The sequence below is a fragment of the Curcuma longa genome, chromosome 7, assembly GCF_044706935.1.
Source record: "Curcuma longa cultivar G26 ecotype Majalengka, Jawa Barat chromosome 7, ITB_CL_G26_1.1, whole genome shotgun sequence".
Taxonomy (NCBI): Eukaryota; Viridiplantae; Streptophyta; class Magnoliopsida; order Zingiberales; family Zingiberaceae; genus Curcuma; species Curcuma longa.
The window spans coordinates 3,780,839-3,805,855 of NC_133867.1; the positions used below are offsets into that span (position 1 = coordinate 3,780,839).

General features: G+C 33.7%; 2 protein-coding genes across 3 annotated transcripts; both read left to right on the forward strand.

Annotated features, from left to right (window-relative positions):
• Positions 1 to 677: 677 nt before the first annotated feature.
• On the forward strand, positions 678 to 12,561 carry LOC141831984 (uncharacterized). 2 transcript variants are annotated; one of them, XM_074719437.1, is made up of 10 exons: positions 678 to 862; positions 1,320 to 1,537; positions 1,675 to 1,789; positions 3,166 to 3,255; positions 3,432 to 3,608; positions 3,692 to 3,811; positions 4,833 to 4,943; positions 9,313 to 9,392; positions 9,477 to 9,573; positions 12,386 to 12,561. In XM_074719437.1, exons 1-9 carry the CDS (start codon positions 683 to 685, stop codon positions 9,538 to 9,540), a joined length of 1,155 nt encoding a protein of 384 aa, XP_074575538.1. In that variant the 5' UTR covers positions 678 to 682; the 3' UTR covers positions 9,541 to 9,573; positions 12,386 to 12,561. The 2 variants fall into 2 exon arrangements, with proteins under 2 accessions (XP_074575538.1, XP_074575539.1); XM_074719438.1 differs by lacking the exon at positions 12,386 to 12,561 and adding an exon at positions 11,613 to 11,669.
• Positions 12,562 to 15,510: 2,949 nt separating this feature from the next.
• On the forward strand, positions 15,511 to 18,822 carry LOC141831985 (protein SPIRAL1-like 2). Its single transcript, XM_074719439.1, has 3 exons — positions 15,511 to 15,596; positions 17,345 to 17,591; positions 18,537 to 18,822. The coding sequence occupies exons 2-3, from the start codon at positions 17,376 to 17,378 to the stop codon at positions 18,615 to 18,617; spliced, it is 297 nt and encodes a 98-aa protein (XP_074575540.1). The 5' UTR covers positions 15,511 to 15,596; positions 17,345 to 17,375; the 3' UTR covers positions 18,618 to 18,822.
• The last annotated feature ends 6,195 nt before the right edge of the window (positions 18,823 to 25,017 follow it).

Consider the following 25,017-nt stretch of genomic DNA (forward strand, 5'->3'; position numbering starts at 1 on the left):
AAAATGATAAATCTCAGTCAGTCTCATGGACTCAATCCTTGGGGGTGGCCGGCCCGGCCCCACGGAAGTTTCCCACCGACCACCAGGGTAAATTGGGAAGTGCATACGGCGGCCAATCCAGATGCCCAGCATCCTTTGATTGCGTTCCCCATTTGGAAGAAAATTCTTGCAAATACGCCGTAGCTGGGGATCGAACCGCGGGTCCCTGGATCACAACCCGGATGTCCTACCGTTGCACCATTGCCCCGGGGACATTTATTTATAGTCATTTATACTTCTTGATAATGGTTGATATTAATTTAATTTAACATTATAAATTTAAAAATTATCATAAAATAAGAAAATTTTAAAAAGTTTCTAAGACTATGAACCATGAATAGAATTAAGAACGTTTCGACGGGATGTCATACAGGATGTGATACAGTGGTAAAATATTTTAAAAATAATTAAAATGATCAAAATTTAAATTTTAATAGAAAGAATAAAGAAAAATAAAATGGAGTTATTTTGAGCTCATAATTTATGAAAAAGATACCTTTTAAAATAAAATGAAATCACAAGCGTCATCTTAATTTATAACCGGGCTTGAATCCAAACATTTTAAAATATTAATAATTAAATATGAATTCCCTGAATATTATCTTAATACACCCTTTAAAAGTAAGTGTCGCGAGGGCTTCGAATGTTCCCTAAAGCCTTCGCTGTTGTCGTCGCAGTTATGGACGACGACGACGATGCCCCGCCTCTCGCCATCCGCGTCAGAGAAGAAGCGATCCAACCAATTTCTTCCGAGACTACCTCGGTGGAATCTCCAGTCGGAGTTACCGTGATCACTGGCTACCTTGGCGCTGGAAAATCTACGGTCCGTTTTTTTCCCTAATCGGATAAAATCGATTGTTCCAACTGTTTTCCTTCTTATTCTTGTTTGTACTTCATTTCTTAGTATCTAGCATGATCTTTTGATTTATGCAAGTTCGCTTTACCGTAACCTGGGAGATCTAGAAAATAAATACACAGTTAGTTATTCATTTTAGTATTAATGATGCATCCTTTAGTACTTTACTGGATGAAGGTTGTCTTTTGGGTATGTTAACATCTTTACTTGGTTGCTAAATTCTGTAGACTTTGGAACTTTAGTTTGAAATTATCTCCATGTTTTAAGGATTTCAATTTGGAAAACAGACAAAATAATCTTCATCATTTGATTGAAACGTCATGTTTTGTTGTTCCTTGACATGAATAATGAGCGTTTCCTTTCATTGGATGTTTTAATCTATACTATCATTTTATCGTAGTTATTTCTTGTGTTGCAATTTCAGTTGGTTAATTATGTCTTGAATGCCCAACATGGAAAGAAGATTGCTGTGATCTTGAATGAATTTGGGGAAGAAATTGGAGTTGAGAGGGCAATGATCAATGAGGGTGATGGTGGTGCACTTGTAGAAGAGTGGGTGGAGCTAGCGAATGGGTGTGTTTGTTGCACGGTCAAGCACAGCCTTGTACAAGCCCTGGAACAGCTTGTTCAGAGGAAAGAGAGGTTATATTTCAAATATATTTCAAATATGTTTCTTCAGTAAACGTGAAGGAAATGAGGAAATAATGATTTCTCTATCATCTCTTGATAAGGTTAAATATCCTGCATCTGCTGCAAATTTCATTTCTATCTTGTCACAGACTTGACCATATATTGCTTGAGACAACTGGATTGGCTGATCCTGCTCCCCTTGCTTCTATCCTTTGGTTGGATGATCAGCTAGAATCGGCAGTTACTCTTGATTCTATAATCACTGTGAGTTAATTATATCATAGAACCACTGTTTTTCTATTTGGAAAATAACATGAGCAATTACTTGGGACAAGTTGGAAGAAGGAAAATGGTTTAACTTTGTCGAGTAGAGCTTCTTTATGTGGATGAGACAAAGTTCAAACACTAAAAGAAGTAAAAAAAATTTGCCAGGCAATATATAATAAATTGAACTAATACTCTAATACTCCTCAAGTTGGAGCATCAATATTAATCATTCCTAGCTCATTATATAGTTTAGTAATGGGAAGATATGAATAATTCTTAGGATAAAGAAGAGGGAGATTAGGCTTATCTGACTATTTTGTATAGGGTGCTCATCAGGACTTGAAATCTCATCCCAAAGTAGAGTTTTGGTTCCAGACTAGAATGAGACATGCCGGCTAAAATAGGTGCCAATGCCAAGTATGAATCCTAGGTGGAGAAGAAACTTCAACTCAAAGGAGGAGAACTAGGTGAAAGAGGATCATGCACCTCTTGGAAGTGTCAAGGGACGATTGGAAGCCTCACCATACCTCATGTTGTCATGGTGCTTTAGCCTCGTGGTAACTAGGCAATGGAGTAAGAGGAGGCATACCATTGTTGCATGTTGTACAAAAGCGTTGTGGAAGCCTCACATGGTTGCCGTTGAAGGAGTGGATGTGGAGCTTCTCACGATGAAGGATGAATGATTTGATCTTGTCGCTATGAAGTATGAGCTCTTGATTCAAAGCTTCTCACAATGAACAACTTGGAGCTTCTCGCGGAAGTCACTTGAGATGTGGTTTAGAGCTTCTTGAGATGAAAGTAGTTATCGGGGATTTGACTCTTTTCGAGTGTCAGTTGTTGGGCAGAACAGGATGTTTTGCCTGTGCTAATCAGCACAAAGCGAGATTTAAAATGACTGTGTTCATAATACTTACCACAATGAAAATTAGAGTTAGGATGCCTGGGGTTTTTTGGGTTCAGTTCTGATTTTACTCTTTTAGGTTCCAAGTTTGGAATTTTATTTATGACCTGGCTTGAAAAATTCACTTGGCATCTACAAAGCAGGGTTGTTCTAGATATCCAATTGACCTGATCTGACAGAAAAGACGAAGTAACTTGACTCAAAATCTGACTTTAGTGGATTTGTCTTGACTTGAGCTTGATCCTTTATTTTTCAGACCCATGTTGGATCATGGTTCTGTGGAGGAAGTATGACCTGAATAATTGTACTTAGTTTACATTTCTTTCTTCAAGACATGGCTCCATCCAACCTATAAACTCCTCTACCTCTTGCTTCAAAATTCAAAGGTTGCTAGCCTTTGAAGCCTCTTAAAGCTTAATTTTGTTTCCCACTTATCAAATTCTTTACCACATTTCTTTTGTTTCCCTGCTAGGTTGTGGATGCAAAAAATCTACAACAGCAGCTTGAGGAGCATCGCAGATCTTCTTCATTTCCTGAAGCATTCCTTCAGATAGCATTTGCTGTAATCCTCATCATACTTATTTGCAATTATGATTCTTCCTTTTCATTTTTCTTTGGACTGTTAAATCACCTGTTCTACTTTATTATTCATCCCACTGTTGGATCATTCTTCAAAGAGTAATGCACTTTTTTTTTTTAAAAAAATCCCCTCATGTTTTAATTTCCTATTAATTGTAGGATGTTGTGATTTTGAACAAAATTGACTTGGTTTCACAAGAATATGGTACTTCAACTTTGCTTGAAGAATTGGAAAAGGAAATCTATAATATCAATTCGTTTACTAATATCATACGTACAGTTCGTTGCCAAGTTGATCTGTGTAAAATTTTGGATCGTCACGCCTATGGTGCTAAGGTATGAAAATTGATGCTATGCGTCTCTATCGTGCATTATAACATATAGGCTTGAGTTTGATTAAGTTCACATATTCCTATCAGCATACAGCTCATTTGGAGAAGCTTTTAGAAGAGAGTAAATCTACAGTTAGCAAAAATCGTCATGATTACACTCTGTCCACATTGTGCATTTATGAGGAGCAACCAGTTGACTTAAATATGGTAGGTCTTTGTAGCAGCATATTGATTCAGTAACTTCTTTTGCAAATTAATCCTGCATTATTTAACAAACATATATTTTTTCAGAAGATATTTACATGATTATTTGTTTATATGATTTTCTGATTTCACTGTATTCTGCTGCTCTTATTCTATTAAAATCTCTTATGATGGATCTATCATGGTTGCATTTTGCTATTTGGATGTAGCAGTATCTGAGACTCTGCTGCTACAGATATTATGCCTCTTGGCAACCTGAAAATTATATTCAATAAAAAATTATCTTCAATAAATGAGCAAGTGAATCTCAGTTCAATTAATTGATTAAAGGGCAGCTTGTGTTGACAATAATTCATAAGGTTGTTTTGATTCTTTAATGTCAAATGTTCAATCAGTAACAATTTCATTATTTTCATGCGAGTTTGTGGAGCATTATTCTTTTCTATTATTTTTATGGATACAATCATCCATTTTTCAATAACATCTAAAAAGGAACACAATCATGCATTTTTCACAATTATTCATGCTTAAGAAATGTTCAGTCTGTCTGCTTCTGGTACACACACCTTTGGCTCTGGAGCTAGGTGGAGGTGTTGATGGGTTGGGGCCTCATTTATTATGACTGTTCCATTGCCCATAATACTGGAAATAATATAGTTTTATTTGACCTACTGTTACTTTCTTGAATTGAGAGTTTATCAAGTTCTAGAGGTGGAAATGTACTTTTAAATATTTGTTTACTTCAATATAAAACTATCTTGAAAGGGACAATTCTTAAGTTAATGTTGGTTATGGACTTGGATAAGATGAACTGCTGGAGAAGTCTTTATTTAGCTGAATTAAACTAGATGATCTTCTTTCCTTAACAAGGAATCTATGGGAATGCTTTATTCTTTTTCCACCTCATCTTATGCTACTGCAAGAATTGTTATTTCATGCCAAAAACAGAAACACAAAGGAGAAAAACTATAGCCAATTTATGGATAACACTTCTAGTTTTCTAGTTGACATAAGTTTCTTTTAGGTTTGCTCATGGATTGAGGATCTTCTGTGGGAGAAGAAGTCTAATATGGATGTCTATCGCTGCAAAGGGGTTTTGAACATCCTCAACTCCGATCAACTGCATACTCTCCAGGTTTGTGATACTTATGAATGTGTTCATGCCATTTTTTACTACTGATAATTAGCATATATGTAGAATATTGGGGATAGAAAAATAATGTGTTTATTACATGGATATATCTAGACTCATGATAAAATCTTAAACCAGAAGCAAGGTTTTAAATCTCAAACCAGAAGCAAGGTTTTAAATCTCATTGCATTCTAGAGTTTTGCACTCTAGCCTGAATGAGTTGGTGCCAATGATGCCAAAGTATATCAATGTGGAGCACAGTTGTCATCTATTGAAGTGGCAGAGCAGAGGACGAAAGGAATAAGAACTCAAGAAGTGGCACTGTGGAGGGAAGAAGAAGAAAAGTGGTAGAATAGAGGAGGAAGTAGCAGCAGCTACAAGTATCTACTAAGGTTTAAAATCTTGATTGGTGTCAAGGTTTCGGTTTCTGGACTGGAACAATATAGTTTTGGTACTGTATGTGCTGTGCCGATATAGTTTCAGTATTTTTTAAATATAAAAATATATTAACTAAAAATAAAAAATTTAATCTAAATATGTAGAATATTGGGGATAGAAAAATAATGTGTTTATTACATGGATATACCTAGACTCATGATAAAATCTTATACCAGAAGCAAGGTTTTAAATCTCATTGCATTCTAGAGTTTTGCACTCTAGCCCGAATGAGTTGGTGCCAATGATCCCAAGGTATATCAATGTGGTGCACTGTCATCTATTGAAGTGGCATAGCAGAGGATGAAAGGAATAAGAACTCAAGAAGTGGCATTGCAGAGGGAAGAAGAAGAAAAGTGGTAGAACAGAGGAGGAAGCAACAACAACTACAAGTATCTACCAAGGTTTAAAATCTTGACTAGTGTCGAGGTTTCAGTTTCGGACTGGAACGATATAGTTTTAGTATCGTATCATATCGTGCCGATACAGTTTCAGTGTTTTTTAAATATAAAATATATTAACTAAAAAAAATTTAATCTAAATATTTAAAAATAATAAATATTAAAAAAATATGGGATAATTTTATTAGACTTTTATTAAGCCTATCTAATTTATCTCAATCATAGTTAGGAGTTGATTAAAATTATTAACCTATGTTATTTAATTAACTTTACCCTTGCCCCTTGTTCTGCGCGAAGAGTCTGCGATGACCTCTATGCCAACATGAGGCATCCGGACCGGTCGTCGGGCCACGTGACGTGTCCGGAACGCGGCGCCAGGCTCGGGCGATATGTTTGGATGCTCGCCATTCTCACCCGATACGTTCGTAGGGCCTCAGGGTGAATCGACACTTGAGGCGTGTCTGTGCCGCGTCGCTGGGCCAGCTTGATGCATCTGGATACGTTGCTGGGCCAGTGCAACGGGTATGGATGCATCGTGGGCCAACATGATACGTTTGGATGTATCGCCGGGCTTGCATGATGTGTCTGGGAGGCCTTAGGGAGCGTCGGCATCAGAGCCGTGCTTGTGCCAGTCTGCGGGCGGAACAAAATGTTTCGCCTGTATCGGGTGAAACAACATGAGATTTTAAACCTTACTATCCACCAATCTCACTTTTGCCTATGTTGCTTGTGTAGCAATCAATCATATGCTCCATCTACTGTGAACATCACGTGTGGACCTAGTTTTCAATCTCATCTCAAAGAGCTAGATGAAAAGTGTTTATCATGAAGAGCAACATTGTATGCTAGCTATTTCTTTGCAGCTGGCTGAAGAAGAACACACTTTGTTGCTCTATTGTTGCTTCTCATCACACGGAATGGGAGCTCTTGAGTTGTCTTTGTGAGCCTTGGTTAGAATGACAAAAAATTGATTGGGTGACAATTCTTGACAAATGGTTTCAGTGCTGGGTCTATGCCAATATCAGTTGGCCATTGGAAATAAATGTTTGGCGTGTGCCATCCAAAATGACACATCATCTAAACCTTGTCTAGAAGTACTAATGTGGTATTAAGTCAAGTATTCTTATTAATCTAATACTTTAACACTCCACTTAACCTCAACTTCAAGCTGGAGCATAGATATTATCTATGCCTAGCTTGATACTAAATTAGAATACTCTCATAAAGAAAACATATTAGACATGACAATAATAAAAAGAAAACACGATGCTCTATGCAGACGAAACAAAGCTTGAGTTAGCAATGCATGCAACTAACAATCCCTTTGACCTTAAATCAATAAAGCTCTATAAGTGGTTGATGAAGCCCTTTGACCTTAGATCATCTAATAGCCAACAATGCCTTTGATTTTAAATTAGTACATGAATACAGAGATAAAGAAAGGAAAAAGAGAAAAGGATGAAGAGAGATTTCTGATCTCTTGAGTGGACTTCTCCTTGCTTGAAGTAGTGATTTACATCATGTAATGACTGAAGGAAAAAAATCACTTGAGAGTCTTAGTTGAAAGATATATAGATAACAGAATTTGACCTTTTGTTATATTTAGCAAAATGAGAACATAATGCTTTCTTTGTTCAGGTCTTCACTAAAAATCAAAAGCACAACCTGATCCTTTGCTAGAACATAGCAACACGAAAATAAGATGTGTATATATAATTTTAGATTTTCACTGACTTTTTGGTAATGCAAATATATCATTTAATGAAATATAATAAGATATGTTGGAAGATGGAAGTATAAGACAAGATTGAAAGATAAATGCTCGTAGATTCCTCATTCTGAATTCCTAAGGGGAGAAGAGGGTTTACAAAAGAAAGCTCTTGCATAAGGAACAATGCTTGCTGCTTCTGTAATGGAAAGAGAGGAGAGGTTGATAACATAGGACGCTAACTGTTGGTTCTGCTCATTGTGGATCTGAGTGTTGGAAAAAGACTTACTTCTCTCTGTGTCATGAATCTACAACAAGGAAAGAGAGCAGCAGCTTATAGGAAGATGTTCAGAGGCATTAAAGCCATAAGAGAGCACGAGGTTGGTGATGCAGAGGAATTCCCTTGCGAGGTGGCCCAGTAGGCAGCTCAATCTGTGCCTCCTTTGATGTATAGGGGCTTCAATGCATATTGCTCTGGATGGTGATGTTGCTTAATGCCGACTTGGCGGCAGCTGGAGGAAACAAGCATAAATGCAGCATCAATAGAGGCAACTAGGTCGCTTCGGAGGTGCCAGACAAGATTCACCATCACTGTTGATTATCCAAGCCAGATTGTTCTGTGCTCTGATAGTATGAAACACGAATTGGATCTTGAACATTAATGATATAGATTCCATTACTCCAAATGGAGTAATTACAAGTTATTGTTCCGAAATAAGAAATAGAATCTCTAAACTAGGGGAACTCCCATAACTATGTGACAACACAATAGGTATTTTTTAAAAAAATAATAACAAATCATAACCTTGTTAGTCTATTTATTATCTGGATCTCCTGCTGACTTTTCAACAAGTGTAAAGCATGCATTGTGGAGGCAATTTTGTATGTTAAAGATATTATAAGAGAGCTGAAACTAAGTATAGGAATTTAGTTCCTATGTTCATAACAGAATCTGGGAGTAGTTAAGGCGAATGGAATTTCTATATGAGTTTTAGAGATCTTGGCTCTATTCTTCAACAAGGAAATATTGATAAAAGATATCAATAGTTGCAGGATAATGGGTTTTGAGATGGCGAGATGCTTTTGGAGTTTTGCTTGATTCTCATTTGCCTCAGGTTATAAAGAAAATGCTATAAGATTGGTACAACCCTTCACACTATGGATGAGAATGTTATGTGGTTAGAAAATAACACTTTAAAAAAATGTAGCAGTGATTTGTGAATGTTAAGAGGAACTTATGGATTACTAAATGAATAAAGAAATGCTATCCGAAGAAAAAAAAAAGGATTAAGATGCTATGAATATATTACAACCAGTATATTTTATAGTTAGGTGAGTTAAATCAATGCAAGTGATTTAGGAAGATTAAAGAAATTCCACTAATGTAACAAAAGATGATCTCATTGATCCTAATATTATTCATGATGTACCTTTTTATAGAGTTCAACAAAGGTATAAGATCACTCTAAATAGTTGGGGCTAACACACTTAATGATGATGAACTTTACTGACATTTATATTATTAATCTTCTTTGCTAGATTCTTGTAACTACTTTGTCTCTGTGAAACTTCACTGTTGCCACTATCTCTTGTATGCCTTACTGTCGTTGAAATCTGTTACTAGTGAAGCTAAGTAAACACGGTTTACTTAATCATACGTAGTGAAAGTGCACATCCAGTTCAATAAATGCATGTGTTATGCCTCATGAGTTTGTATAGAGATGCATTTAAACTCAGGTAATCGCTGTCTTATAATTTTGAACTTCGGGATTGTCTGATCATAATGATTAATAGACTTAGTTTCTCATCATCCTGTATTTCTTTGCAGGCAGTAAGAGAGGTATATGAGATTGTACCAGCTCGCAGATGGAGCCACGGGGAAAAGCAAATGAGCAAGATAGTTTTCATAGGAAATGCTCATAATTGACTGAATCTTCTTAATTTGCTTGTCATTGTGATATTGTTATTCAGAGTCAACTGTTATCTTTTTTCAGGTCATAATCTGGAGGCTAGTCTTCTCAGTGATTCTTTCAGATCTTGCATAGCACTAAGTTGACGCTGATTTAGGGATTGATTGATAACAACTGAGGTAATCATCAATAGTTCAGTTGTGTTGCCCTTTAAAGTTGACTGGATTTTTTTAATATTGGAAGAATCTTTTTTGAGTTAACTCATTTCTTACTATAGGTCCATTATAGCATATTATGTGATTGATTACCTAGTAAATGGGTTTCAATCTTCCTAAAATTAATGTTTTCCTCTAAAATTGTAGGTGGGCATTAAAGTTTTGGATAATGTTTGAAGGGCACTAGTTTAGTTACTTTATATAATCAACAAAAAATAACCTTCTTTTTAATATCTATTTTTTACTGTATGTACTGTAAGTACAAGCTATGATAAAACCTGTTTTTTGTAGTTTTAAATTTGGCGTTGTATAGGCGGTATTGTGAAGGCATATTGTTCCAACTATATATTAATATTAGTAATAGACAACATAAATGATATGTGATATTTTCTTCTCTATTGCCTGCTATAAGATAACACTAAGTGGTAAACAATCTAACGTGAGCAATACAAATAAAATACATTCCAACAAAATTGTTATATAATCATACCATCATGCCTAACATACATGCATGGTAAAATAAAATAAAATTTTACTTAAAGCTAATATGGTAAGAGATTATTTAATTGTCTTTAATGGAATCTCTTTTAAATTTTAATCCCATTGAAATTGTAATCTCATTATGTTAAAATTCTCAATTATCTGTTTAGATTAGTATTCAAGGAAAATGAAGATGTCACATTGATAGCTTTAAAGTATTGTCTTTCATTTGGAAACAACTATAGAGTATTGTCTTTAAGCTTTAAGGCAAAACTAGATATAAGTATCGGAAACAGCTATAAAGTGTTGTATTTCATTTGTAATATGAATATAGCTTCAAAAAGATTTTTTATCTGTGAAGTCTAGGATTTCTCATGGGAAGTCAGCTCTGGTTGGCAAAGATTATAGGTTGCTAGAAGATTGTGATAGAGGGTATGCAACAAGCCAACAATAGAAAACCATAACAAATTTCTTGGAAGTTTCGTTTTACCTATGTATGTGAGTAATCAACATAAATATTACAAGTACATCCATGATACTATTTATACACATTTAAATCTAGAAAACTCTCCCTCAAGGTGACTAAAAAATATTGAAAACCAATTTGTAGGCATAAAATTTAAGTTTCTTAGGAGTCTCTTCTACCTATGTATATTGCTAACCAACAAAAATATTACAAATAAGTTCATGATACTATTGATATTCACATTTAAATCTATAACTCTCCTTGTGCTGGGTTAAAAAATATAATAAAACCCAACTTGTTCCTGATATACTCAATTTTAGGGTCCTTTGGGGTGATCATTTGAACTAACAAATGATGTGGTGATCTCATTAGATTCTTATAAAGTGACAATCAACTTTTATGAGCTTTGTTTTGTTATGAAACATTTGTTTTTTCACAATTCAAACTTCCAATTTAACCTAGCTACACTTTAATTAATTAACAAATATTGTCTACAAACAACATATACCAAGAGGTTTATTTGGAACATGATTTATTAGTTCATCTAGTATTAATGTTATAAGATAGGGACTTAAAGGTCATTTTAAGATAAATCTACAATTATATAAAAATCATTTGTCACAATCATAGCTTTCACACTTGTAACAACAATATGATACATATATTATCACATCAATATTATTAATAAGGATTTACTTTTTATTTTTTTATATTATCACCTATTGAAGCTACACAATTTTTCTCTGATATTAGTATTTATTTTATTTTTAATTTTATTTTTTAGTAACTTAACATTCATTGCTTGTGTCAGTTTAGGAACAAAGCTATTTGTTTTCATGAACTTTAAGTAACTTGCCTTTTCTCATGGAGACTCTTAATTCAGTTTTTTTAATTGTTAGATGCATTGGTCATTTTAGAAAAGTTTCATTCCTTTGTTGAATAGAAGGTCTATTTTTCAATGTCACTGTACATATGGAAGTTTCTTAGATGTGTTTTGATCTTAATAGCAGTTCTTTTCATATCCATTACAACATTTTTCTGTTTCCTTTTATTGCAGCCTCTGGAGCCTTTTTCTTATTCTTCCTGTCACAGTGTTTATTACCAAACTATACAAGCAATGTCAAAGTAAGTCCCAATTGTTTGAGGTCAACTATATGATTTATTCCATGATTGAGAAAAGATAGCTAGTTGAGTTCCCAAGCACTCACATTTAGGTGAAGGTGAACTATGATAATGAAAATTATAATCTGATTGTCTCTACAGATTAACCAACAGACTCTACTATACTACAACATTTTGGTCCTCATCAAGTAGAAAAAAAAAACTAGAAGAGGCAGTGACACTTGAAGAAAACTGAATCGGATCTTTTTCTTCCACTTAGTTTCTATTCATTATTCTGCAACAACCATTAGTTGGGATTACCTTACTTGAGGTAATGAATCTTCAAAATGTTTTGATATTCAAATAGTAAGGTTTTCAGATGCCTAGCATTCGTGCCCAAGCCTTCTTGTGCGATCAAGCTTGTTTGTAGTGCTATATTTACTATTTTTCTTCAGGCTCCAACAATGAACTATTGATAGACAATATTTCTTTATAATACATGATTCTTATCTATTTTACCTTGTTTAATTTTTACTGAGGCCATTGAGTTGTGATTATCAAGTGACATTACCATAGTGCTTGTGATTGCCTGAGGGTGCTAATTATCCCAATTGGTAGGACTTTGGAAGTCATTGTTAAGGCCTGAGTTTGTAAAAGCTTTCATAGCTATCGTTTTTTGTATCAAAATTTTGTTTTCTAAAACTCAGAAATGGATTTTGCCCACTTCAGGAATCGATCTGGGCGAAGGGTGTCGACTAATTTGCTGTGATGGAAAGGTACATGGCATTGACAGATGTATCTAGTGTGCAAAAGCACAAGGTTTTAGCTAAAAAATAAAGGTGCTTTGGTGATAGAATGTTTTCAACACCCACCTAAATTCATAGTACAAGCTATCTTTTCATATCCTAGTTAAAGCTTTGCAATTGATGTGTCCAATAAAAGGACTAACTATATATCTAATAGAAAAGGTGGAGGACAAGCCTTGCTCTCGGACGATAGTGCAGCGGTAAGGTACTCAGTGATTTATTTAATCTTAATTACGGTGTACTGTAGGATATTTTCTCTAATAGAATAAAAAATCTAGAATGTTGACTGTTGGACATGGGAGCTGTATGTACCGATGAGATTCTCTTAAGCTTTTGATGAGATCAAGCAAGACACTTTGACATCGTGAACAATTCATCAGAAGTCAGTGCGAAATGTTTGGATCATCACGAGGGGTTTTGGGGTTTATTATTTATGATGCTTGTTAAATCGTAAAGTAAATTCTCTAACAACAAAAATAGTCTCAAACTCCTAATGATGCAAAAGATAAAAATAATTCTGATAAAGATATACTTTTGACTCAAGTGTAACTTGTAATGTAAATTCTCTAACAACAAAAATAGTCTCAAACTCCTAATGTTAGGGGTGCAAAAGGCGATGAAAATAATTTTAGATATAAAAGTGTAACTTGTATCATTTAAAACTTATTCGGAGTTTTTGAAAAGGTTTTAAATAATATTTTTGAATCTAAATTGAATCGTAATTTACACTCGAGTCAAAAGTATATTTTTAAATGAATTTTGATTTAATATATTTAAGATTATGGGATTTAATCTAAATAAAAAATTATAACTTCTCAAAATTTGAATCTCTACATCAACACTAATGGTTTTTAATCTTATGAATATTGTGCCATTATCGATGTCTAATATCTTTTAGTGTCAAAATCAATTTTAACAAAAACAAATTGTTCATACTAAACTTTTAGATGTCTAAATAGTTTACAAATAGATATTAGTCAAGTTGCTTTTTAATAAGCAACTTATTGGGCTCAATCAATGTGTAGGTCCATCTAAATAGAGTAATGATTTAGCATGAAAAATACCAGCATGAATGTAGTATGACATTCACATTGACACCACTGCAATGGGACCCACTGCATGCAGTTGTGAGTGTCATGCTGCATTCATGCTGGCATTCTTCATGCTATGAATCATTACTCATTCTAAATATATTGATTATCTTGATACCAAATTATGAGGTGTAGTTGACTTATAGCAATCCTATTGGTGTTAAATAAAAGCAAAAGCTTTTGAACATGGATGCATGTTACTTCTTACTCTTAGTTTTGATCAAAAAATTCAATTGACTTTCTTTTGTGGGAATTTATTTTCTTCTAATTATATTTTCTTTTGTTTGTTCTACACTTTTCATGTGTTCAGTATGATTAAAGTAAATTACAGTCCAAATATATATTGATATATGAGTTGTCATTTTTACCAAGGAGTACACTTAGATTTAAGTCCATTTTATATTTTATTTCTTTTCTTTTCTTTTCTTTTCTTTTTTAATTTCAAATTTAGGTAAAGAAATAAAATTGAAAACTATGTTTCATGAAATTATCACTTTGTTTTATTGGATTTTTTTTCATTTTATTCCCTAAAGCTTTAAGAAATGATAGTTTACCTCTCAAAATTTATCAAACCATAATACTTTGCACTCTAGATTTAATTTAGTAAAGAATATTGGTTAATGCTAAATTAGTTGAACTTGCATAGCTGATGATATATTTGTTAGGATATTTTCAACTCAGATTACTTAATTTTTTAAAAATATTTTATTGAATTTTCATTTCAAACTCAATTAAAAATAAAATTGAATTCATTAAGTTTCATGGATATGTTCAAACTTTTACCATCTCGTGGCTTAATTAATAACATTTATTAATTTATTAGGTGAATTAAGGATAGGGCGGTAGATGAGTTAAATCTTCTAAAATTAAATTTGACGTTCGATTTAATATTAATTTATTAATGTTAGTTTAGTATATAAAAAATTAATTTAAAAAATAAGTGTATATATATTAAATAAATAAATATATATATATACTTTTAATTTATTAATATTTATGAATAAAAATTATAAATTATTTATAAATAATATTTATAAACAATATCTATTAATAAAATTTATGAATTATTTTTATTTCTCAATTAAATAATTAAATATATTCAATTTGAGAGTTCATAAAAAGATAGGGCAATAATAAAAAGGAGTACCCTTTGTTATTGGAGTCATCAAAGGGGTATATTTTGTATTTTTTTTATTAAAATATGTTCTATCCCACTCGCCCATTTATAAAATTAAGTAACTATCCTCAAATACATAGTTCGGTATTAGAGTTTTATCACACGTATTATAGCTACTATAACTGTTCATTTATTATTCACGTTGAAATAGCTACTCTAATACATATTTATTTTATTCAATAATATTCCCCTTGTAAATTCACATTATAGTAGTTATAAATTGTAATTACTATAATTTAAATTTATCCTATTTAATAATATTCATATTTAATTTATTATAAAATTATAATTATTATAATACAGACTTTTCTTTTGCATGTTGCCAGTACGATCGACTTCACGATCATCTGTAAATTTATTAAATAAAAAAACTATAATTGGTCACGATGGAGGAAGTATTATCGATTTCATCCAGATTCGAATTTTTATTTTCTTTTATAATTCTATTCCATCGTAATTATGATAATAATACATATTTTTCTATTCATATAACTAATTGATAAGACCGCTGATGAAATTAAATGGTAGGAAATAATAATATTAAATAATATTAAATAATAGTTACATGGGCAAGTGGGATAGAGCACTTTTTTTTTTAATTTAAAAAGATATCAATAACTAAAAAAATATTAAAGTGTATTTTTAAATTTTAAAACCCTGAATAATATTTAAAAAATAGAATAAACATTTTCTATTTAAACATCGCTATTTTTCTCGCTTTCATTTTCTCGCTTTATTTTTACCGCTTTAAATTCCAATCCCTCTTCCCGATCCGCTGACCCCCCTCTCTCTCTCTCTCTCTCTCTCTCTCTCTGAACCTACCGTCTCTTCTTGCGATCTGATCCAATCCTCCCTTGTCCGGAAAGGTATGAGATCTTAATCCTCTGTGTGGATTTCGCTTCCATTTTTCTGTTAATCCATTTTTGCATTTTGTAGTTTTGCTACTGTTTGTTCTTCGTTTATAATCTGTCGAAGCTTGTGTCCTCGATCGGCTTTTTTCAGCTTATGGATCTCGAGATTGTTTCTTTTGTGAGGCTATCTCAAGTGAAATCAGACGTTGCTTCTCAGTGGTGGCTCTCTTTTCATTTGCCCCTTAAAATTCGTCTTTTTACTGATTTTTTCTTCTAAATATCGTTTTTTGCCCTGCCGCTTTGATACGATTGAGGTCTTGGTGGTTGTAGTTGTTCGCGGTTGGAGCTATGCCTCGAATTTGATGAGATTTTTCGTTAGCTCTGTAAATTCGGAGATCCTTTCTTACTGCTTTTTGAAACAGTGGAAAGTTTGGTTATGTTTAGAATGGGGCAAAAACATGTGATTTTGTCTTTCTTAGTTTCTTTATAGAAAGAGTTTCTGTTCTTATGGACCATGTGAGCTGTAGCTGGGTGGAATTTCTTAATCAATTCAAATTTCTATCAAAATTTTGCTTCCGACAAAAATCACTGATGAAGGCCATGTATAATTTTGTTATATGTTATATGTTAACGCCTCTTTGGCTTACCTAATTCCTATTTATCAATTTAGATTTTAGTTGCGGTATAGCTATCATGTGGAGCCTCAACATTGTTCTGAAAATGACATATTACCTCAATAATCTTCTTATAATATTATCTTATGTGACCTGATTACAGTCTAATGGATTTTCCTGTTAATCGATAGTTGAAATCCCTTTGGTCATGTAGTTGCAGAATACTCTTCTGCAAATAGTTGATGAAAAATTGGTTTTATCATTTAAAAATATAAATAATGCTTCTTTAGAAGATAAATTCATCAATTTTCCATTAGAGTAAACTAGAGAGTTTACTTTTTAGCTGTATGCATTTTTTGCCTTATATTGAGCAGAATTCTTGATGAAATCCATCTTTCTATAACCAATGGCTTAATTCTATCATTACTATGCTATCTGTAAATTTTGGGTTTATAGTGCATTATACTATGGCATTATGCATCTGCTTTTAAATAGCTCAATATACTACCTAAAAAACACAAAAGCAAAGCTAGGTTTATTATTATGGTAACTGCTGAGCAAACATGGTGACCAGCATCACTATGGTATCTACTAGTTGGCGAACTGCTTTAAGCCAGAAAAGGTTTTCTGTGATCAGAAAGCTTCTTTGCTGAAATTAGTGTAAAAGTAGCTCATTTGATGGCATTTACTATATATGAGTATGCACAATGATTGACAATGGGGCGAGGCAAGATGGATTTTTAACTTCCTATTCCTTCCCCATTTTGGGAAGCAGTGTGTGGGTTGGGCACACGGGATGAGTTGTTTTTCCCCATAGCTGCCACGTCCTACTATTTCATGCAGGTTAGTTGGGGCACGACAATAAAATGTAAATAAAATACATATGGTTATCTACAGAAAATATATAATGTAAACTAAATCTGGTTAGCGAGGTGAGGCAAGGCCAAGCATAAAATTCTTTCTCACATCCGCCTTGCTTTGTGTTGTTATTTTTTTTCTCATTCTTTCCCCATTTGCTTATTAGAGTAAGACAACCTTAATCATGGTGGATGTAAGGCAAATTGCTATCCCTATTTTTAACATCATTTCCATTTCAACCCTTCATCTATATCTAAGGTCATCTATGCAGTGGTGCTTGATATTTTGCAGAATATTGAAGTAAAAACTAGGCAAGTTTAACATGGGACGCGGCGTAAGCAGTGGAGGGGGTCAGAGTTCCTTGGGCTACTTATTTGGTGGAGGTGAGGCTCCAAAATCTGCATCTGACGCTGATGCACCAGTTCACAAGCCAGCTCCTCCACCTCCTATCAACAAAGAGATTCCAGCAGGCATCCAAAGCAGTCAAGCTAAGAACTTCTACAGTGCAGATGGACAGAACTGTACCAATTTTATCACTGTAAGTTATTGCTGCCCTCCCTATTTTTCTTTCTTAAATATGTCACCATTAAAATATCTTTCAATCTGCATCAGGAGATATTAGATGCATCTGCTCTCCCTATTAATGCACAGTCTAATTAGAAGCAAAAGAAATAGAGAACTATTTTTTGGTTGATAGATCTAACCAATGCACTGTTCTCACACTTGGCATCTTTGAATCTGCTACATGTATACTTTTAAGGTGGTTGGCTGACCATTTATATTATCTAAAAATTTCAAGCTCTTCGAAAAAAAGCCATTTATATTTATATAATGAACCATGGTACTTTTCTAGATGAGACTAATGGGCGCAGAGCCTCCTAACTTAACACCTCCATCATGACCGCATCAAATAGGCATATTCAAACTTACCTCCAAAACAATGTTTCAACAAAATATTGCCATATACATTTCATGCACATCAATATACATAAATAGTGATGCGAGTGTAATTTGATAATTTTATTTTATTAGGATCTTGTAGCAAGTTTGTAACAAATGTGAGCTTTGTATGAAATTTGGATGTTTTGTAGGAAAAACCTTTTTGGGGGTTTTGCCCAAATAGATCTGCTTCTAAGGTAGCAATGATCATGTCAATCATGGTTTTGCAAAAACTGCCACTGCTCTCTGTTACAGCTGGAGAGCATGCTGCTACAACGGGAATGTCACACAGTCGGTTAGGTTTCTGGATGTATGTGGAATGGAAATATCTGAAGATAGTACTTTTTTAAACTTTGTGATGATATAGTAATGCAATGTCCAAAAAATGACAGTAAACAAACTGGGAAAGGTTTGCTTTGACCATTTATGTTATTGTGATAGAGGCTAACCCACCAAATCCTGATAAGTAACTGCAGAGCATACAAGAAGCATCTTGCTATTTGTTGATCATTTGCGAGCTAAATGTAAAATTTTAATTGCACAGGATCGACCTTCGACTAAGGTGCATGCTGCTCCTGGTGGCGGTTCTTCGCTCGGTTACCTGTTCGGCGATGGTGGTAAATGATGTCGATCTTAGATCACTGCTCGTGGCTGCTATCTGATAAACTGTGTTATGCAATTTGTATTTGATAAACCTTCTTAGCATGTATAGCTTTGATGTGCAAATGTACCAAGTAGATTGGTGCGTACTGATGATACAAGAAACTGGCACTTGTGATTTGTTCATTGTGTCATTATCAATCTCTGGTCTTAAGCCCGAGGTGCCCCTATACATATTGAGTGTAGTCTCCATTCGAGATAAGCACATTAAGGTTGACTTCTTCCTAACTATGGCATTATACAGTTTTAGAATTTATCTTGAATCTAATTCATTTACTACTAAATTGGTTGAACCACTGCTATCTTTGTTGGCTCTCTTTCCTTTATCAAATATGGTGGTTAATCCAATCTAATGGACCCACTAAGTGGTGGGTGTTTGGAGTAGAATTTTATCATACAGCATATGGTTGTTGGTTCAAGCTTCTTGATGGTTACTTGGGAACAAACAATCTTTAAGTATGAATTGAAAGCTTTGATTCTTGTGGAAGGCCAACATGCATTTGAGGCAAAGGAAAACAAAATTCCACCAACCCTAATGGTTATTATTATTATTATTTTAATTGAGGTATCTGGACATTAGACTCGATTAGTGTGGAGGCAAATTCTCGCCAAATAATCAACGATCAAATTTTTCATCTCATTGGAGGAAAATACTTTGTAGTAGCTCTTGCAATTAACTTTCTAGTCAAAGTCACAACCTTCTTATACTTGCTCATAACTTTAATGATTGTGATTCAATATAAATCAATCAACAAGTCATTCATTCTTCAACGTGGAACTAAACTTCCATACATATAAGATATCTTTTCATCCATCTCTCTTATTTCCATTTACATTTCCAACATCATTCTACAAGGATTCAAAGGATGAAGTTGGTCTCTCATCTTCACTATTCACCATTCAATCTACACTCTTCTGCAAAAAAGGTGGAGTACGCCACCTTAGCGCTCTCATACGATCGGCCCCACGACCATTTGTGAGGAGGTAAATCATCATTCACGATGCAGGAGGGTATTGCCTACCATTCAATCTACACTCAATTCATGGTTTCATTCTTTCCAATTCAACTTGTGGCTCTTCGGATTCATGCCTTCAACCTCTTTAATAGAAAATGTTTCCTCTCAACAAACTCATCCAACTTCGTTATATTTAGGTAATTGTCATACCACAACTTATCGTCCAACTAAAATTCATGTAATTCCATCTAGTCTCTAATATTATAATTGTTAATCTTCTCTTGTCACATTACATGAACCTATTTATTTTCATGAGACTCCTCTAATCTTTTGTGGCAACAAACTATGATAGACCAATTATAGACACTTCAAAAGAATGGGACTTAGGACCTAGCTGACTTGCCTCTTGAAAGATAACAGTTGAATGCAAATGGATCTATAAGATTAAAACTCACTTCGATGGAAGTTTAGAATGATACAAAACTTTCCTTGTGGCCAAATGGTCCATATAGAAATATGAAATTAATTATGAAGTGATGCAACAGGACCCGTGATGTAGAACATCGATCTTTTGGGACCATTTTGATCATAAGTTTTAAGAGACCAAAACTTTTAACTCGGATTGAATCACATGACCTATAATATATCAAATCGAAACTCGTTCAGAGATATATATTTGTTATTGGGCGTTATAAACCATAACAGCCTAGTCTTATATCTAAAAAAATATCATTTAAAGCATTTTCAAAAGCTCCAAAAAATTTTAGTCCTTTTATTAAGGTTATATTCGTCTTTTATATCGTTAGGATTTTCAGACTATTTAAATATTTATTTAGTTGGTGTTAGAGTATTATCTTTGTTTGAATTAATATTATCTAATTAAACCAAGATAAGAATTCTTTGAGTTTCATGATTTCCTGTGTCTTCCTTAAAAATTCTCTATTAGAACTAACTTATAGAATAATCGTTATTTTGTCCGACATCATGAAAGACATTTGTTCTAATTGTATGATTAACTACTATTCAAACCTTTATTGTTATATCCATAGTTTGCAAATGGATTCTTTGTTCACATGCATGAATGTAAAGAATCCATTTTTGGAAGAAGATTTAACAAAGGAGGTTTACATGAAATCACTTATGTCCTCCAAACTCTTCAAATAAAGTATAATATTTGCACTAAGTATTTTATGAGCTCACCAAGTATCACAAACATGGTTTTCAAAGTCTACTTCTACCATACTTAACATGAGAAATACCTCTAGTTCTCATGACTAACATTATTCCTTTAAGAATTTTAATGAGGTATCATCATTTTAACTTTTTATGTTGATGATTAGATTATTTTTGGAGACACTTATTTTTAGATAGCATGCCTATTTGGATGTCAATTGAACAAAGGATCACTTTAATCATAGATCTATTATTGTATTTTGTTTCTTTGTTGGTGAGATCTTCTCATCTCATGGCGCAATAAGAAATAATGAGTTGATGATGCTCCAATATAGAACTAGAATATCACACTCTTACAAGTATTGCCTTTGGACATCTATGGATAGGATGACTCCTTGATGATCTTGGAGTGTGACAATCAATAGTGACACTATTGTAATGGTGTCTTCCATGCAAGCACCAAACACATTATAATGATTGCCATTTTATTTGACATGTTTCTTTAACTAAACTATTGGTAAAATACATATTCACTAAATCTAACAATAGTAAAGTTTTCCTTGATTTACAACATAATTCAAATTCACTTCAACTATTTCACATAGAATTTATTGGGGATATTAAAACCTTGGCTTAGCCCTCTTTGATTTAGTTGTATGACTTAGTCATCTTTTGATTTATCCTCTTAACCAAGTCCATGTAGACTTAGTTCACACTTATTCTATAGACTAGTTCTAATAGAGAAATTTATAGAAAAGACATAGGAAATCACGAAATACAGAGAATCTGTCTTTAGGTTTAACTGAATAATATTAACTCAAAATAAAGATCATCTCTAACATCAATCAAATAAAGGTTTAAATAATCTCAAAACTCTAATGATGCAAAAGATGAAAATAAATTTAATAAAAGAACAAAGATTATTCAGAGCCTTCGAAAATACGTTAAATGATATTTTTTGGGCATAAGACTGAGTTGTTATGAGCTACATTTGACAAAAAATGTAGATCTCTGAATGAGCTTCAAGTTAATATATTATTAGTCCTGTGATTTCATCTGAATTAAAAGTTATGATCTTTCAAAAAGCTTATTGATCCTCCTACACCAATGTTGTTATTATTATTATTGTAGATTAAACACTAATTAACTTAATTATGAATACTTTAGTTTTTATATGTAAAATACCAAACATAAGTGGATCTCTTTTCGCTCAATTTGTGACATACTTTAATTAAAAATGGATGTGTTCGAAGTGGGCCAATCATGAAGTTGGAGAGAGGAAAATTCATGAATTATAGAAAAGAAAGATGGTGGGACAACAAACATCCCATGTGAATAATAGGGCTTATAATTTGTTTTTTGTATTATGAAATTAAAATTTATATAGATCTAGATGTCTATCTAACTCTTGTGTTTGGTTACATCTATTCATAAGAAATCATTTTATTCCACAAGAAATGAAAATATAATATGGATATTCACTATGAATAATCCTTGGTGCAACTTTGGATCATGTTGAGGCTAGTTTGTGGTTTTTCTATAACCACTTGTGAGACGTGCAAGCTATCCAAAGTCTAATTCATGATTATTCTATACTTCATGTCATCCTTCGCCAATCATCTAAGAGCTCACCTCATTATATGTTGTCAATCTATCGATCGAACCAACAATCACTTCATGCTTCTCATCTTAGAATCCACCTCAATAAAAATTTTGGATTCCTTATATGTATAGCCGTCAATTTAGGTTAGACCCGTCAGATTGGTCCGCCCCGCCAAGTAATTTAGATGAGTTAGGTTGAAATTTTATCAACCTATTTTAAGATGAATTCAAATGGGTTGATCCGTCTAGGCCTGCGACCTGCATGGATTGGCCCGCGGTGGGCTTGGGTTGACCCGCGGATTGAGAAAGTTTATTTATTTATTTTAAATTTTAAAATTAAAGTAGAGAACTCAATGAATTAGTGAGTTTGATCCGTCTAAATTACAATTTAAACTTAAAAATTACAATCCAAACTTAAAATTTTTAACTTAATCAATTTAAATTATAATCCAAACTTAAAAATTTTAAAATTTTTATTTTTTTTATTTTTTGATAGGTCCGTGGGTTGGTCCGCCTAACCCGAGGTCCGCCTTGAGTTGGATTGGATTGAAGATTTCTCAATCCGCTAAGTTGGTGGGTCGGCCCACCCTACCCCACCATATGATGGGTTTCTAGTGGGTTGGCTCGCCCCACCATAGGTTGGCCCGTTTGACAGTTCTACTCATATGCTCTAAGCCATACTTTTATGGTCATCTTTAAGTTTATCTCATTATGAATCTCAAAGCCATCGAGCATAATCATCTAAGTTATCTGCATCATAACAACTCGATCGTGTCGAGTCACAAGCTTTGTAAGCTCCATGTGCACTCCATCAAGTCCTTGCACACTAGATGCATACATTAGGAATATAGGACAAACTTTACTTAAATCTCTTTTTTCAAACGCATAAAATTGATTTGCTTGAACTCGAGAACTTTGGAGCATTATTGCACCAATAGTATTGTTCAATATTATTGAGCTACTTTTTAGACAATCCACATTAAAGTGTGTATAGGACCCTTTCATTGAAAATGTACCTCTTATTTTGTTCATGTGTTCACTTCTCTTTACCCATTTTATATTCATTTGCATCTATTTGTTTCATCAAATTCTTGATTAAGTGTAATTATCATTCAAAATCATGTTTTGAAGAATATGTATATTGAGGGATTGTGTATGGGCTAGGAAGGGATGAATAAAAATAAATAAATTCAAAATTTAAATGCATAATAAAATAATAATACAATAACTAAAGTAAAGGAGAAATAAAAAAGTGACTTTGATGATTTAACATAGTTTAGACCCCTAGTTCCTACTCTATTACTTATGAACTCGTGTGATGCATCATATCAAAATCATTTGATATGGTAAGAAGAGGAAATTATATATGACAGAGTCAAATTTAGGTGTAAGTCAACAGTTGAGATTCAGTAGAGGTCCAATAGTCAATCTTGACCTCATCAATTCAGTTTGAGATATTTTGGTCACTCCCTCACTGATTCGACCACCTTAATTCCAGAGGCCATAACCTTGTCGACTTATTCACCAATTAACTCAACCTCCACAACTTTTTCATCGGCTTAACCACCTCGACTCTAGAGGATACAACCTCCTCAACTCCTTCATCGATTTGTTAACCCGACTCCAGAGGACACAACCTCCTCAACTCCTCTACTAACTCGTTCGAGTGATGTTTGCACCAAATTCGAGCAACTATGAAAAAATTGAATAAGTTATTAGAAGAGGTGATTGCACCAATTCTGACTATTTGAAAAAGTGAATAAAGAAAATAAGATAAGAAAAGTTTTTTGCTCGAATGGTGGTTTCACTAGTCAATGGCAGAGCCAGCCCGGGTAAATCACCTCCACTGCTCTTACCGATATAAATTCTTTAAAAAAAAAATCAACCATAAAATTAAAGCGCTCGAGAACTATAGGGGTAGCGTTATACGTGGCTCCGCCCGTGTCACTAGTTCAGAGCACCTCCAGCTTTTATATAAATTATAAGAATGTGTAGAGCGCTAGAAGAGGTGAATATTTTCTTAAATCTTTTAAAAATGCAGCGAAAAGTAAAAATAAGAACTCAAAGCAAGGGACAAGTTTATTTTTACTTGGTTCACAATCTTTGACTGCTATTCCAAGGCCCATAGTCGTCGACTGCTTCTTATGGACAATCCATTAGTAGACTCTTTTTCACAATGAGAAAGAGTCTTATCTTTTATAAAAATAAGGAATGATAATAGACTTACCATTCCTGGAGTATAGAAGCACAGAAGATAGAAAAGAATAACACTATAATTTTATCGACAATGATTCAGAACTTAAGCACGGTGTCGGTGCAACATCTTGGCATCGTAGCAACATTTTCAGAGCCTGGAGCACTTGAACAGAAGTCACAAAATGGTCGTAAGAGTTGTTCTAAGGCTTCTGTTTGAGGGTGCTTATATGGAGCAATTTGGGCGTCTGGATACCTTTCCGTGCGCCCTCATCATGGTCTATATGATCCGTTCTAATTGCAGAGTTAGTCATCTTCGGGCCCCTAGATCTCTTCCTAGTGCTTAGAATGCTGATGTGATGATTATTGGATCAGACTTTGCTTCACCAGGTCTTATCCTTCTCCAAGCGCCTGGATCATTCTGAGTGCCTAGAGGTTGAG